The sequence below is a fragment of the Lontra canadensis genome, unplaced genomic scaffold (assembly GCF_010015895.1).
Source record: "Lontra canadensis isolate GAN:19392208 unplaced genomic scaffold, GSC_riverotter_1.0 scaffold13, whole genome shotgun sequence".
NCBI classification, from domain to species: domain Eukaryota; kingdom Metazoa; phylum Chordata; class Mammalia; order Carnivora; family Mustelidae; genus Lontra; species Lontra canadensis.
In genome coordinates, this window is record NW_022631007.1 from 21,113,581 (window position 1) to 21,128,184 (window position 14,604).

At 35.8% G+C, this 14,604-nt stretch overlaps 1 protein-coding gene and 1 pseudogene across 1 annotated transcript in view; one reads left to right on the forward strand and one right to left on the reverse strand.

Moving 5' to 3' along the window:
* The window catches only part of RIF1 (replication timing regulatory factor 1), a 55,743-nt gene that overhangs the window by 11,778 nt on the left and 29,361 nt on the right, over nucleotides 1-14,604 (forward strand). Inside the window, 10 exon segments of the mRNA XM_032857758.1 lie at nucleotides 4,694-4,832; nucleotides 7,288-7,439; nucleotides 8,797-8,914; nucleotides 9,957-10,130; nucleotides 10,333-10,367; nucleotides 10,369-10,444; nucleotides 11,124-11,186; nucleotides 11,441-11,541; nucleotides 13,519-13,605; nucleotides 14,231-14,304. Of these exon segments, the coding sequence (XP_032713649.1) occupies nucleotides 4,694-4,832; nucleotides 7,288-7,439; nucleotides 8,797-8,914; nucleotides 9,957-10,130; nucleotides 10,333-10,367; nucleotides 10,369-10,444; nucleotides 11,124-11,186; nucleotides 11,441-11,541; nucleotides 13,519-13,605; nucleotides 14,231-14,304 (1,019 nt within the window).
* On the reverse strand, nucleotides 967-3,724 carry LOC116867913 (annotated as a pseudogene).

Below are 14,604 nucleotides of genomic sequence, written 5' to 3' on the forward strand. Positions count from 1 at the left end.
TCATGTTGTAGCAAGCACTTAACTAAATTTGATTCCTATGGCTGGATAATATTTCACTCTGTAACTTACTTTTGTTTATTCACTTGTTGATAGACACATGGCTTGTTTTTACATTTCGGCTGTTGTGAATAATGTTGCTGTAAACATTGATATACAAACATCTGTTGGATTCTCTGCTTTTAATTCTTTCGGATATATGCGTAAGAAGAATGGAATTGCTGGGTCATAATGGTAGTTGTGTGCTTGACTTTTAGAGACTCCTCCAAATTGTTTTCCACAGTGGGTGCACTGTTTTACATTCCTACCAGTAATACACTAGGGTTCTTTCTAGTTTTTCTTTCCCTTTAAGGATTTACCTATTTATTTTAGAGAGTGCTTGAGGGGAAGGGGCAGAGGGAGAGGGAAAGAGAGTCTCTAGCAGAATGCCCGATGAGTGAGGAGCCTGACATAGGATCCTGAGGTCATGACCTGAGCTGAAGTTAAGAGTCGGATGCTTAACCAACCGACCGACCCACTCAGGTGCTTCTAGTTTTTCCCTGCTAAACTTGTTTTTGTTTTTGTTTTTTTAAAAGATTTTATTTATTTGACAGAGAAAGACACAGCAAGAGGGGGAACACAAGCAGGGGGAGTGGGAGAGGGAGAAGCAGACTTCCACCTAGCAGGGAGCCTGATGCGGGGCTTGATCCCAGGACCCTGGGATCAGGACCTGAGCCAAAGGCAGACGCTTAATGACCGAGCCACCTAGGCACCCCTGTTTGGTTTTTGATATGTTAGCCATTCCAAAACATTTTGTTCTGTTTTGTAAAACTGGGGCGTTTTAATGTTTTTGACAATATGATAAATAGTTCTCTTGATTGCGGATTTAAAGGCTGTTGGGTAATAATTCAGAAACAGTCACAGTGGTGGTTTTCCTGATTGGTGTGCCATCAGTAATGATTGTAGGGAGTTACTTGTATGTAGCTGCTATCAAGCAAGTAAGACAGCATTTATGATCCATCATTTTCAGGATTGTTAGTAACCTGGATGTAGTTCTCCCTAATAACCTTACCTCTTTGTGTCACAAGACCCAGCTTGCTCACAGCTATGTCATTTACATTACCCTTGGTAGTAATAACCAAGGTTGTATGTAGTGGGGATGAGGGGTTTTTCTGTTCACCATATATAGAGAGGTAAAAGGTGACTTTCAGTCTAAGACGTATTATATGGGCCTTCTTGAAACATAAATCCATTGTCCTAATCTTCCATATTTAGGTAGTTTTCATATAAAGCCATTTTTAGTGGAGCAGATTTTAGTAACAGTAAACAACCTTTTTCATGTTCTCTTGTTTCTCTTTCCTATTCGAATAACCTAGTATTTGTTTCTCCCTGATGTGAACCTTGAGCAGAGAGTCTTCCTATTTTCCTGCTTTCTCTATTTGCTTTTAAGTATATTTGAAAGCATGTTAGCTCAGGACTGCCTCTCTGTGCCCTATAGATAGGCAGGTACTGTTCCCTGTGGAATCTTTCATCATTCTTTAGTTTGGTGGTTCCCTTTTCATGCACCTTAATAGTATTTTTGGTTTTTTCTCAGGATAGTGCTGCTTATGGTGGTGCTTAGCCTTCATCTGCTGCCTTTGAACGTTCATGAGCCTCTTGACTTTTCTTTCTCTTCTTCTCATGGTCTTCCAAGTGATACCCATAGCAGTTACTCAGTTAAGTTGTTTTGTGGCATGGTGACTTCAGACCAGCCACCTAGTCTCAAGTCCTAAGGGTTTTGGTCTCTGAGACCTAATACCTGACTACCCAGAACCCAGGGCAGGAAAGCCTTTGCTCATTTTTAAAAAAAAGTTATTTTAATTTTTTTTTAAGATTTTATTATTTATTTGACAGAGAGCGAGAGCACACGCACGTACACACAAGCAGCTGGAGCAGCAGCAGGAGAGAAGCAGGCTCTCTGCTGATCAGAGAGATGGGCTCATCTCAGGACCCTGGGATCATGACCTGATCTGAAGGCAGATGCTTAACTGAGCCACTCAGGTGTCCCGCCTTTGCCCACTTTTTTTTTTTTTCTTTTTAAAGATTTTTATTTATTTATTTGATAGAGATTGCAACTAGTCAGAGAGGCAGGCAGGGAGAAAGAGGAAGAAGCAGGCTCCCTGCTGAGCAGAGATTCCCGATGTGGGGCTCGATCTCAGGACCGGGGCTTGATCCCAGGACCCGAGCAGAGGCTTTAACCCACTGAGCCACCCAGGCGCCCCCTTTTTCTGGATTATTAATCCCTTATCAGATACGTGATTTTCAGATATTTTTTCCCATTCTGTAATGTTGTCTTTTCACTTGATAATATCCTTTGGTGCACAAAAGTTTTTGATGAAGTCCAGTATAAATTAGACTTTTTCTTTCATTCTTTCATTTTTGGTGTCACAGCCATGAAGTTGTTGTTAAATCCAATGTCATGATTCTTTTTTCCCCTCTGTGTTGTTGTAGGATTTTTAGAGTTCTAGTTCTCATAAGTTTTTAATCTTTGAGTTCATTTTTTTATATGGTGTAAGGCAAAGGTCCAGTTTTCATTCTTTTGCATGTGGGTATTCAGTTTGGCAGCACCATTTGTTGAAAAGAATAGTCTCTATATAATGAATGGACTTGGCATCCTTGTTGAAAAATAAGGGGTACCCGGGTGACTCAGTAGGTTAAGCGTTTGCTTTTGGCTCAAGTCATGATCCTAGGTTCCTGGAATCAAGGTCTATCCTGGGTTCCCTGCTCCACAGGGAGCCTGCTCTCTCTGCCTCTGCTCTCTCTGTCTCATGAACATATAAAATCTTTTTTTTTTTTTTTAAGATTATTTATTTATTTATTTGACAGAGATTACAGGAAGACAGAGAGGTAGGCAGAGAGAGGAAGGGAAGCAGGCTCCCTGCCGAGCAGAGAGCCTGATGCAGGGCTCGATCCCAGGACCCTGGGATCATGACCTGAGCCAAAGGCAGAGGCTTTAACCCACTGAGCCACCCAGGCACCCCATGAATATATAAAATCTTAAAAAAAAGAAAAGAATATCAGTTGACAGCAGGGGTGCTTGGTTGGCACAGTTGGTTAAGTGTCCAACTCTTGATTTTGTCTTGGGTCATGATCTCAGGGTCATGAGATGGAGGCCAACATGGGATTCTACATTCAGTGCAGAGTCTGCTTGAGACTCCCCGATCTCCCCCACCCTCAGATAAAGAAAGAAAGAAAAAAACCAATTGACAGCATATGTGAAGGTTTATTTTAAGGTTTTCTATTTCATTGGTCTGTATGTTTATCCTTATGCCATTACCATATGTTTTAATTACTTCAGTTTTTGAAGTAAGTTTGGAAGGCAAGAGGTGTGAGTTCTCCAAATCTATTTTGGAATCGATTTGGCTGTTTTGGGGCTCTTTGCAATTCCATAATGAATTTGAAGATTGGCTTTTCTTTTTTTGTGAGAAGGCTGCTGTACCTTTTTTTTTTTTTTTTTTTTTGTAAGATTTTATCTATCTGTTTGACAGATCCACAGCAAGAGTGAGAACACAAGCAAGGGGAGAGGGAGAAGGTGGCTTCCCACTGAGCAGAAAGCCCAATGAGGGGGTTCGATCCCAGGACTCTGGGATCATGACCTGAGCTGAAGGCAGATCCCCCCGCCCCGCCAAGGACTGAGCCACCCAGGCGCCCCGTGGCTGCTGTACTTTCGATAGAGATTGTGTTGAATCTGTAGATTGCTCTGTGTCATATTGACATTTTAATGGTTAAAACTTTCTGTACTGGGGCGCCTGTGCGGCTCAGTGGGTTAAGCCTCTGCCTTCAGCTCGGGCATGATCTCAGGGTTCTGGGATCAAGCCCCGCATTGGGCTCTCTGTTCAGCGGGGAGCCTGCTTCCCAGTCATTCCCTGCCTGCCTCTCTGCCTACTTGTGATCTCTCTCTGTGTGTCAAATAAATAAATAAAATCTTAAAAAAAAATAACTTTCTATACTTGAATGTGGAATGGTTTTCTATTTATTCAGGTCTTTTTAAATGTTTTTCAGCAGTATTTTGTAGCTTTTAGTGTACAAGCCTTTCACCTCGATTAGATTTATTCCTAAGTATTCTTTTAGGTGCTATTGTAGATTGAAATGCTTATTATTTAATTTCCTTTTCAGATTGTTAGTTGCTATTGTGTAGAAGCACAGCTGATTTTTGTGTGTTGATCTTGTATCCTCCACAGTTGCTTGCTGAATTTATTAGCTCTAGTAGCTTTCTTATGGATTCTTTGATTTTCTAAGCAAGTTATTTTATATTAATGTTTATATGCTGTTCAGTGTGTATGTGATTTATAGCTACAATTGCTAATGTTTCATTTTTTTAATGTTTCCTTGTGATGCATTGTTTATTTGTCATTTGTCCGTTTTTCCCTTTTTTCTTAAATACTAATTTTTCATATGGATACCATCTTTTTGGTACTCTGGTAAAATTTGGGACTTATCTTCCTAATTTTCTCTAATGTTTTAGAAATGTTCTGTTTTGTGCATTATTTAATTCATGGAGCATTATATTTTGTGATCTTGAGTTTTGAATGTGCAGACAGAATCCAGTACATTCTAAAATTTAAATTTTTAAGACTTTACATAGCTAACACTGAATAAATTAGTTAAGTGAAAAATAGTAGTGCCTATATGTTGTTTTAGGCAGATAAATAACTTTGTTATGATTTTTCCTTTTTAGACGTTGCATCGAAGTGGGAGTTTCATTAATTCTCTCTTACAGCTGGAAGAACTAGGTTTTCGTAGTGGAGCTCCCATGATTAAAAAAATAGCTTTTATTGCTTGGAAGAGTTTAATAGATAATTTTGCTTTGAATCCAGGTAAGTAAATAATACGTTAAAATTTTTATTTTTCTGTGGATTTTTCTCAAGATGAAAAGAACAAAGCCATTCTGATTTTTTGGACTTTGTACTGAAACTTAACCTATTAAATATTTTTTATTTTATTTTAAGGGAGTAAACTTATAGCTAAAAATAGAATTAGAAAGCCTAGGCATTACTGAAAATCACTGATAGAAAATTTGTTTTGAACTATTTAAAAAATTGAGCAAAGTGACAGATACCATTTGTGGCTTTTTAGTATATTTCAGCACTTAGTTGAGCACTTTTGTGTACCTCTATTGTAATCATCACAATAGATCTGAAATACTAAGTATTATCACTATTTTAGAGAGATTAAGTAATTTATCAAAGGTCATATAGCGAGTAGATGATAGGAAACAATCGTGATAGCTGTGAAACATGACTGGTAAACTTTTTTCTCACAGGACCTTTAGAATAGTGCCTAAAGTGGATTTTTACTATTAATATATACAAATGATTCCTTTTGATTTATTGTAACTTTATCTTCCTATTGTCTAGTGGAGGTGTTTGATATATAGTTGACCCTTGAACAATGGGAGGGTTAGGGATGCCAACATTCCACTGCGTGTAACTTTTCACTCCCCCCAAATTTCACTATAAACAGCCCACTGTTGACCAGAAACCAATAATATAACCAGTCGATTAACCCAAAATTTGTATGTTATATGTACTTTATACTCTAGTTCTACAATAAGGTAAGCTAGAGAAATGTTAGGAAAATCATAAGGCAGAGAAAATACATTTATAGTATTGTACTATATAAAAAAAAGTCTGTATAAGTGGACACATGCAATTCAAACCCATGTTCAAAGGCCAACTGTTATATATGAGGAGGAGTATATAGCCCAAAAGTAGGTCAGTAGGAATGGCTATTTAATTGGGTAGTTAATCTTAGATATAATCAGTACTGTTTTTGTTTTTTGAAGATTTTTTAAAATTTATTTGACAGAGATCACAAGTAGGCAGAGGCAGGCAGGGGTGGGGGAGGCAGGCTTTTTGCTGAGTAGGGAGCCCCGTGCGGGGCTCGATCCCAGGACCCTGGGATCATGACCTGAGCCGAAGGCAGAGGCTTTAACCCATTGAGCCACCCAGGCATCCCTCAATACTATATGTTTAGAAGATCTGCTAATACTGATTTCATCAAGTATTTTTTCTCTGCCAAAGACAGTTAATAATCTCGTACCATTTTTAGAGTATTTTGTAAGGTGATTATTTTCATTAACTTGATTTCATTGAAAGTATTGATGAAAGTGCATTGCCAGGCACAAATTTTAATTGTAAATGTTACCTTTTGTTGTTTATGAACTGGTAATGCAAGTTGATGTTCTGGACTAAACCTGGACTAAAGCATAAAGTAGTCATGACTTAAAGAAGATAAATAAAATGCTATCTGATTTGAAATAAGTCCAGAGCTAAAAGAGTCCATCCCTAGTATTATGGATCCAGGAAATCTTAAGGAATCAGATGCTTGTTGTTTCTGTAATTATCAGTATGCTTACTTGCAGTTACAGGAAGGATAAAAGGCAGAAGAGCAAAAATGAACTTGTTTTCAGATGAGCCATCTATCTCTAGAGCCTTCCGAAAATTCCACATAAACTTCCCCTTAAATCTCATTGGATAGAATGGCTAAATGGGAGATTAGATAAATAAAAAATTGGGTATCTGTCATTGCCCTGAGTGAAAGAGGGTCTTGTATCTAAAAAAGAATGTCAGTTGGCAATTTTTGCTATGGGGATATTATTGCGGAGCTCCTCTCATAGAGTAGGAGTTGAAAAAAGAGAATTTGTTCCCACAGTGATTTGACTTTATTTTCTTTATAGAAATGTTAATTGTGAAAGATAAATGGCACAGTAGCTGTCAGAAACATTAATGCCATACCACCAAATACATAGCTTGACGGATGTTTCAAAATCCTTTAAGTCTTTTTGATAAGTTATTTGAACACAGGGCATCTTATTTTATGTATTCCTAGTTGTTAAACTCAATATTAGGCCGGACAGTTTGTTGTGGAGGATTGCCCTGTGTATTGAAGGAAGTTTCGCAGTATCCTTAGGTGCAACCCACTAGATACCAACAGCCTCCTCTGTACCTCTGGCTCTCCGGTTGTTAGACCTGAGATTTTGTAGACATTGCCAAATGTCCCTCCATAGGAAAGTCGTCCCTGGCGCACGCAGTATCTAATAAACATGGCTTCCTCTTTCTTTTTCTTTCTGTTTTTTTTTTTTAACCTTATTACATGTAGTCTAGTTGTATTGAAGTCTTTGTCACATTAAAAAGTTGAGGTATAACAACAGCTGATTTTAAAAAATTATTTTTCTTTTCTCTTGGAGTGATAAAGGAGACTTACATACTTATTCTTAAAATTCAGTCTTCAGCTTTTATGTTTTTACCCATGTGCTTATTTTCTTTTAAGAAATACTATGCAGTGCAAAAAGACTGAAGTTGTTAATGCAGCCTTTGAGTTCCATCCACGTGAGAACAGAAACTCTAGCACTAACAAAGCTAGAAGTCTGGTGGTATCTGCTGATGAGACTTGGACCTCACCTTCCTGCTAATTTTGAACAGGTAATGAAAGTGTTGAGTATAATGCTTGGTGTGTTTTAATGCATTCTTAGATTCTTAACGATCTAATCTTTTAGTGTTCCATTTGTTGTGTTAGCAGAGCACACTATATGAAAGGTCCTATTTTCATAACATAGAACTTGAGTTTATTTTCCTCAAAAGATATTCTCTAGTTGTGTGAAATGGAGCCTCTAAAGCTTTCTCAACCAGCAACCACTCAAATACCTATTCTTACTCAAAAGGCATTTTGAGAGTTTTTTTAAAAAGAAATTTCATAGGATTTAGAATGTAATTGAGTGTAAAATCAACATTACTGAAATAGAAATAAAATTTGACACTAGGTTGATAAAAAGCTGGATCAGTTCTTATTTTTTGTCTCTTATTTCCAAGCTACATAGTGGTAACAAATAATTTAATCCCAGCATAGCTTTTCAGTATTATGAATTTTTCATATTAATACATGAAAATTTTCATATAAATATTAGCAATTTTTTTTAGATTTTGATATCCTTGCTGGCATTTAGGCATATCTATATATACCTCCTTGATTTTGCAGTTAATCCCATCCTCGGTTTCTGTATTTTTATACAGTGAATAAAAAGGGATAGCTCTGATAATTTTAATTTCTGTCTTTTGCATTTCTTTATTGATTTTCTGGGATTTGGGGTATATCTTTTTAAATCTGTAGTCCTTGTCTTTTGGTCTATATACATAATTGCGCAGCAGTGAGTATATTATTGGAAATTGTGTTTTATAATAAAATATACTTGAATTTTTAGCATGTTTTAAATTAATTATTTAATGTATTAAGGCCTTCTTTTAGGCTTAACAGCATAAATTAATTGGAATTGGGCATTAATGGTAATATGTAATGATGGTAATATGTAATGGGGACATATTTTTTATAGATTGTACCATTATAAGGTCCTAAGTAGGCTAATCTTACCCAGTTGCGCCACACATTCATTGGTATAGATTGGATTGGTACTGGAATGATCTTAGAAATGAGCTTGAGGTTCCCTAAGTTCTTTTTTTTGGGGGGGGGTGCATTTTTAAAAAGTTAAAATGAGTCTGTACCGACAGTCTTAAAATTTGGGCATTGTTTATGTGTGTAATTTTCCATCTGGAATTTAGAACTGAAATTTATGGATACTATACATTTGTAGGGCAAATAAAGTTGTAATAAAAATTTTTACTTTTCCAGTTTTAGTTTTTACCCAGTGCATCCAGCCAGTAGGATTCAACATACCAAAAGAACTTAGAGTACTTAAATATAACTACGTCATGCAAGACTTTTTAAAAATATGGTAATTAGGTAGTTTAGAGATTGTTTCCCTTTTTTTGTTTTTAACCCCAATAGGTGTGCGTGCCTCTGATTCAAAGTACGATAAGCATCGATTCTAATGCTTCACCTCAAGGCACTTCATCTCGTGTAGCTGCTTCTCCAGGTTTAAATCCTATAACTCCTATACACAAAGGTAAGACATTGACATACTTGGGTTTTTGTTTTCCTGTTTTTTTTAAAGAGGGCTTGAATGAAGCCTTTGCTCAGTTCACATAAAATGAAGCACTTCATAATTTTGGCTCCCTAATCACAAAGTTCATTCTATACTGATTGTTTTCCCTGTGTTACTGTTGTAATTGCATTGTTGTAGTTGTGAAAAGAAGGGTATTTTTCCACTATACATATGAGATGTATTACAGATGACTCTTCCATTTGTTTCAGAACCAGAATCTTAGGGCTTTTATTTAAAAAAAAAACCAGATTTTAACGGATGTTTAAAAAAAAAAGTGGTTTGGGGGGTGCCTGGGTGGCTCTGTCATTTAAATGTCTATTCTTGATTTCCTCTCTGTTCATGATCTCAAGATCTCTGCCCAGCATTTATTTGAGATTCTCTTTCTCCCCTCCCCTCAACCAAAATCTTTATTAAAAAGTGGCTTAGTTTATATACCATTGGAAGAAAATTATTTGCTGGGTTTTTTAATTTTATGTTAGCTGTTCTAGTCAGATTTTTATATTCGTCAGGGATGCCTGCATATTATTTCAAAGTATGGATTAATGCGTGATAATTATCTTCATTCAAATGGTGTGTGACACTAATCTTGTTGTTTTTTTGTTTTTTTTTTTAAGATTTTATTTATTTATTTGACAGAGATCACAAACAGGCAGAGAGGCAGGCAGAGAGAGAGGAGGAAGCAAGCTCCCCGCCTAGCAGAGAGCCCGATGCAGGGCTCAATCCCAGGACTCTGGGATCATGACCCGAGCCGAAGGCAGAGGCTTTAACCCACTGAGCCACCCAGGTGCCCCGACACTAATCTTGTTTTTAATCTAATAAGATAATTAGGAACTCTTTTGTGGGCTTTAAGCAAAAATGCAACTTTTGCTTGACAAAAACTGTTTACTTTTAAAGATACATTTCATTGAAATGAAGTTAATAAAATATGTTCACTTGGGTAGTTGAGTTAATATAACTTACCGGTTTCTGTTTTGTTTTGTTCTGTTTTGTTTTGTTTTTTTAGGTGCTTCCCCATACGGAACTCCTATAACTCCCCGGATGAACTTAAGTTCAAATTTTGGTGGAATGGCCACGATCCCCTCTATTCAACTTTTGGGACTTGAAATGCTGCTTCATTTTTTGTTGGGTCCAGAAGTCTTGAGTTTTGCAAAGCAAAACAAACTCATACTGAGCTTAGGTATTTAATTTTTTAAAACAGTTCAGAACAAGAGTGCATTAGGGTGAGAAGAAAGCCAAAATTTTGGGTAATTTTGTATGAAATAAATATAAATATAAATCTCTTTAATAGAAAACACATGTCAGACCACCTAAGATTTTTTTATTGAAATGTTTATTTCATAAAGCTTGGGTTTGGCATAATTGTCCTTTTTCTTTTTTAGAGCCACTCGAACATGCGTTAATCAGCAGCTCTTCTTTTTTTTTCTAAACATGCAAATACACTCATCACTGCTGTTCACGATAGCTTTGTTGCAGTTGGAAAAGATGCTTCTGGTAAATAAGAGAAAATTTTTATTTAAACCTATGCTTAAAAAGACAAAATAAAATAGCAAATATTTATATAGTGCCCTCTTTTGACCAGATTGTGCTCGAAGAACTTTACATTTAAATCATTTTAGTTCTCATAGTAACCTTCTCTATTAGTCCATTTTTCATATGAAGAAACTGTGTTGTACAGAGAAGTTAGTAACTTGTGCATAGTCACAGTTAGTGGTGGAGCCGATTCGAACCTGGGCTCAATGGCTCCAGGATTGATACTTAAACTCCTGTGTTTGATAGCCTATCAAATATTTAGATGAAATTTGAAAAATGAAATAGTTTGCTGTTTAACTGGCTGGGAAATTTTTTTCTAGGGGCTTTCAGGTGTCCTTTCGAATCTTTGTTTTTTTCCTTGTGTCTCAGAAGCAAAAGGTATTCAGTAAAGAAAATGCAGACAGCAGAAAAAAAAAAGAAAATAATTACCCTTAAGTAAGTTACAGGGCCCAATGTTAATAGATTATAGTTTGAAAAATTATGTCTTTGTTGTGATAGTGTTTCATAAACTGATTACGGGTTTGAATATTTTGAGAATTATACTCAAGTATTGCTCATCTTATTTAGTGTAAGGATATAAGGATAAGCCTTTATAGTCCTATCCATTGCATTCTAAAGTTTGTTTTGTTTTGTTTGGCAGATGCAGTTGTCAATGCTATTTGGAAGGAGCTGATCAGCTTGATGAAGTCAGTTATTGAATCAGGTAACTGCTATAACTGATCAAATGATTTTTCTAGCACTCAATTAATTTTTGTTTGGCTTTTTTACATAAAATTTATTTTCAGGTCAGTTTTTGAAGTGTATAGCTTCCAGACTTTCAAATAAAGCTGTTTGATATATATTTGGAAAATGAATGTTTCTTAGCTAAGTATATTTTTATCCCTAAAAATACTGTATTTTCATCCTTAAAATACTTGCATATTTAGAACTGCTTTCTTCCTTTTGTTTTTTTGATAGGTAACAAAAAAGAGAGACCAGGTTCTGAAGTTTTGACCCTGTTACTAAAATCTTTAGAAAGCATAGTGAAGTCAGAAGTATTTCCTGTGTCAAAAACACTGGTAAGGATAATGATTACGTGGTGGAATTAAAAAATCGTAACCAAATTGAATTTTTTTGTTGGAGGTGCTTAAACAGACCAGGTTTCTTTTTCTTTTAAGATTTTGTTACTTATTTTAGAGACAGAGAAAGAGCATGCACTCAGCATAAGCCAAGGGAGAAACAGGGTGGGAGGGAGAAGGAGGGGGAAAGAATCTATAGCAGACTCAACGCTAAGTATGGATACCCACACAGGGCTTGAGATCATGACCTGAGCTGAAACCAAGAGTCAAGATGCTTAACCGACTGAGCCACCCGGGTGCCCCCAGATCAGATTTTAAAATTTTTTATTAAGCGTTTTATCAGGAATTTTGCCCTGTAATAAGTGTTACTCCATCAATTTGGAGTCATTTGCAACCTCAATAAAGTAAATGAGTATACCGGCAATACAAAAATCTTCCTGTCAGAAGAATGAGCCATACAGAGAAAATGACGTAAAGGATATGAAACGAGAACTGAGGGAGCTCAGAATACTAATTGTATAAGATTGCTGAGCTCCACTAATAGTTATTTTGTACATTTAAGAAAATATCTAAGAATTTGCAACTTAAATGAACTCTGTTTAACCAAGTTAATGACTTTGGCATTAAAGACCTTTTTTATCCTATGTAGTGGAGAATGAAAAAAACAAATGGATATACTTTTTATAATAGTAAGTCTCCCAAGATAACTGCAGATGGAGTAAACTGTACCCTACTTAAATTCCTTCTGAGTCTATGTACTGGGCTATCTACTGTGGCAGTAGATCATAGTGGTTAATAGCAAGGGCTCTGGAGCAGACTAGATTGAATTTCCCCACCCAGTTGTTTATTAGCTGAGTGAACTTGTCAGTTTTTCTACTCTCCTACCTTTTTGTAAAGGAAGTATAGTAGTAGTTTTATATAATTAGGTTTATACGTGCAGTACACGATGGGTCAGGAACAAAATAAATGTGTCTGCAAATGCTGTTTAGTATTATCATTAGTGTCTGATTCAGATGAGAGTATGAAAGGAAGCATATTTTTTTTTTTTAAGATTTTATTTATTTATTTGACAGACAGAGATCACAAGTAGGCAGAGGCAGGCAGAGAGAGAGGAGGAAGCAGGCTCCCCGCTGAGCAGAGAGCCCGATGCAGGGCTCGATTCCAGGACCCTGGGACCATGACCTGAGCTGAAGGCAGAGGCTTTAACGCACTGAGCCACCCAGGCGCCCCGAAAGGAAGCATATTTTAACTAACATAACCTTTTCCATCATACCATGTCACTTAGTATGTAGTTCAAATTAATACCAGTATAATATTGAATGGCAGTTTGATAGACTCTAATATTTGAAAGATGTGTCTTTAGACCCAGCTTCTAGTTAGTTGTCCTTTGAAATATACTTTCCTCTTAAACTAGTGAGTACATAGTTCATTGTGGAGTATCTTTTTTGCAGTATTAAAAAAATAACCTCAAGGGCTATTATTAGAAGAATGTTTGAATAGACTGTGCGCATTTATACAGCAGTTAAGAATGTCTCCATATATTGATGTGAAAACTCCTACAGAGTTAGATGAAGGGCAGTTCCAGAGTATCTCACAGTATGTCATTAATGCTATAAAAGGTTATATGTATGACAGCTAGTCCAGGAAGTTTTGTTTCTCTGTGTACTTAAATACATGGAAATTTCAAAGGTCTAGAAAAATGAACTCCACAAACTGATAGACGTGGTTTTCAGTGGAGATAAAGGACTTTGTCATTTTATTTTTTTATGTTTCTGCATTTGTAGTTTTAAAACTAATGTAAATAAATTCACATAAATATATAAATATTGTTGTGTTTGAACTTCTTGAACAGAGAATCATTAATGAATGAGCATTACTTAACGATAAATTGTTAAAAATGTAGCTAACAGTACTAGATTTTGACTAAGTAAAGTATTTTTACGGCTAATACACAACAAAACTTTTTATTTTTCTTAGGTCCTCATGGAAATTACAATTAAAGGACTACCCCAGAAAGTATTAGGTTCACCAGCATATCAGGTTGCTAATATGGATATTCTTAATGCAAGTATCTTAAATGTAATGCTATGATTAAAATTTGCCAAAAGATAAAGTTCCATGAGCTTTTTTTTTTCCTTAACATAGTGAAACGTAGATTGTAAAATTTTGGAAATGCTGATTATGTTAAAGAGAAAAAAAGGAATTAAATGTAACACTATTAATGGAACTATTTTTCTGAACTACACAAAAAGTTCTAGCAGGAAAGTTTTCTATTTGTTTATACATAGTAATAGTGGTACTATTTTTAAATAGTAAAATTTACTATTAAAAAATTTGGGAGCCTAGTAATGGTTCCTTAATTATAGTGAAATAAATGTAATATTTACAGGATGTTGGTATTTATTGGTCCAGCAAGTTTTAGTGTTCTTTTTTTATCTGGAATATACCATTCCTCAGTTGCTCATGTAGATGGAATAATGTTTGTAAAATATACTAGTTAGTAATTTTTGTGTGCAGTTTATAGAAGTGTATTTGCTATCATTGTGTCATATTCTAAGTAATATCAAAAGTTAAATTTCTTTAGCATAAAAGGATCATTTTACATAATTGATTGTAGAACACTGATGTAACAAGAAGATTATACTTTTTCTAACAAGAAGATTGACTGCAGTCTCCCATCTTTCTTCAGGGAACTCCTGCTTTGTTCTTAATTCAGTTAATTTTTAACAATAATCTCTTGGAATATGGTGTAGAAGATGAGAGGTAATTTAAACTAGTCTTTTTGTTTATATTGGAAAAGTTATTTGATTAATGAGGTTTTTTTAAAAGATTTTATTTATGTATTATTTAGAGACAGACAGAAAGCACAAGCAGGGGAAGGAGAGGGAGGAGCAGACTTGCCCCTGCTGAGCAGGGAGCCAGTGTGGAGCTAGATTCCAGGACCTGGGATCATGACTCAAGCCAAAGGCAGATGCTTTAACCAACTGAGCCATCCGGGTGCCCCAGATGAATGAGATTCTTTTTGAGTTACATGCTATATCATTTTTTAAATTAAAAAACCAA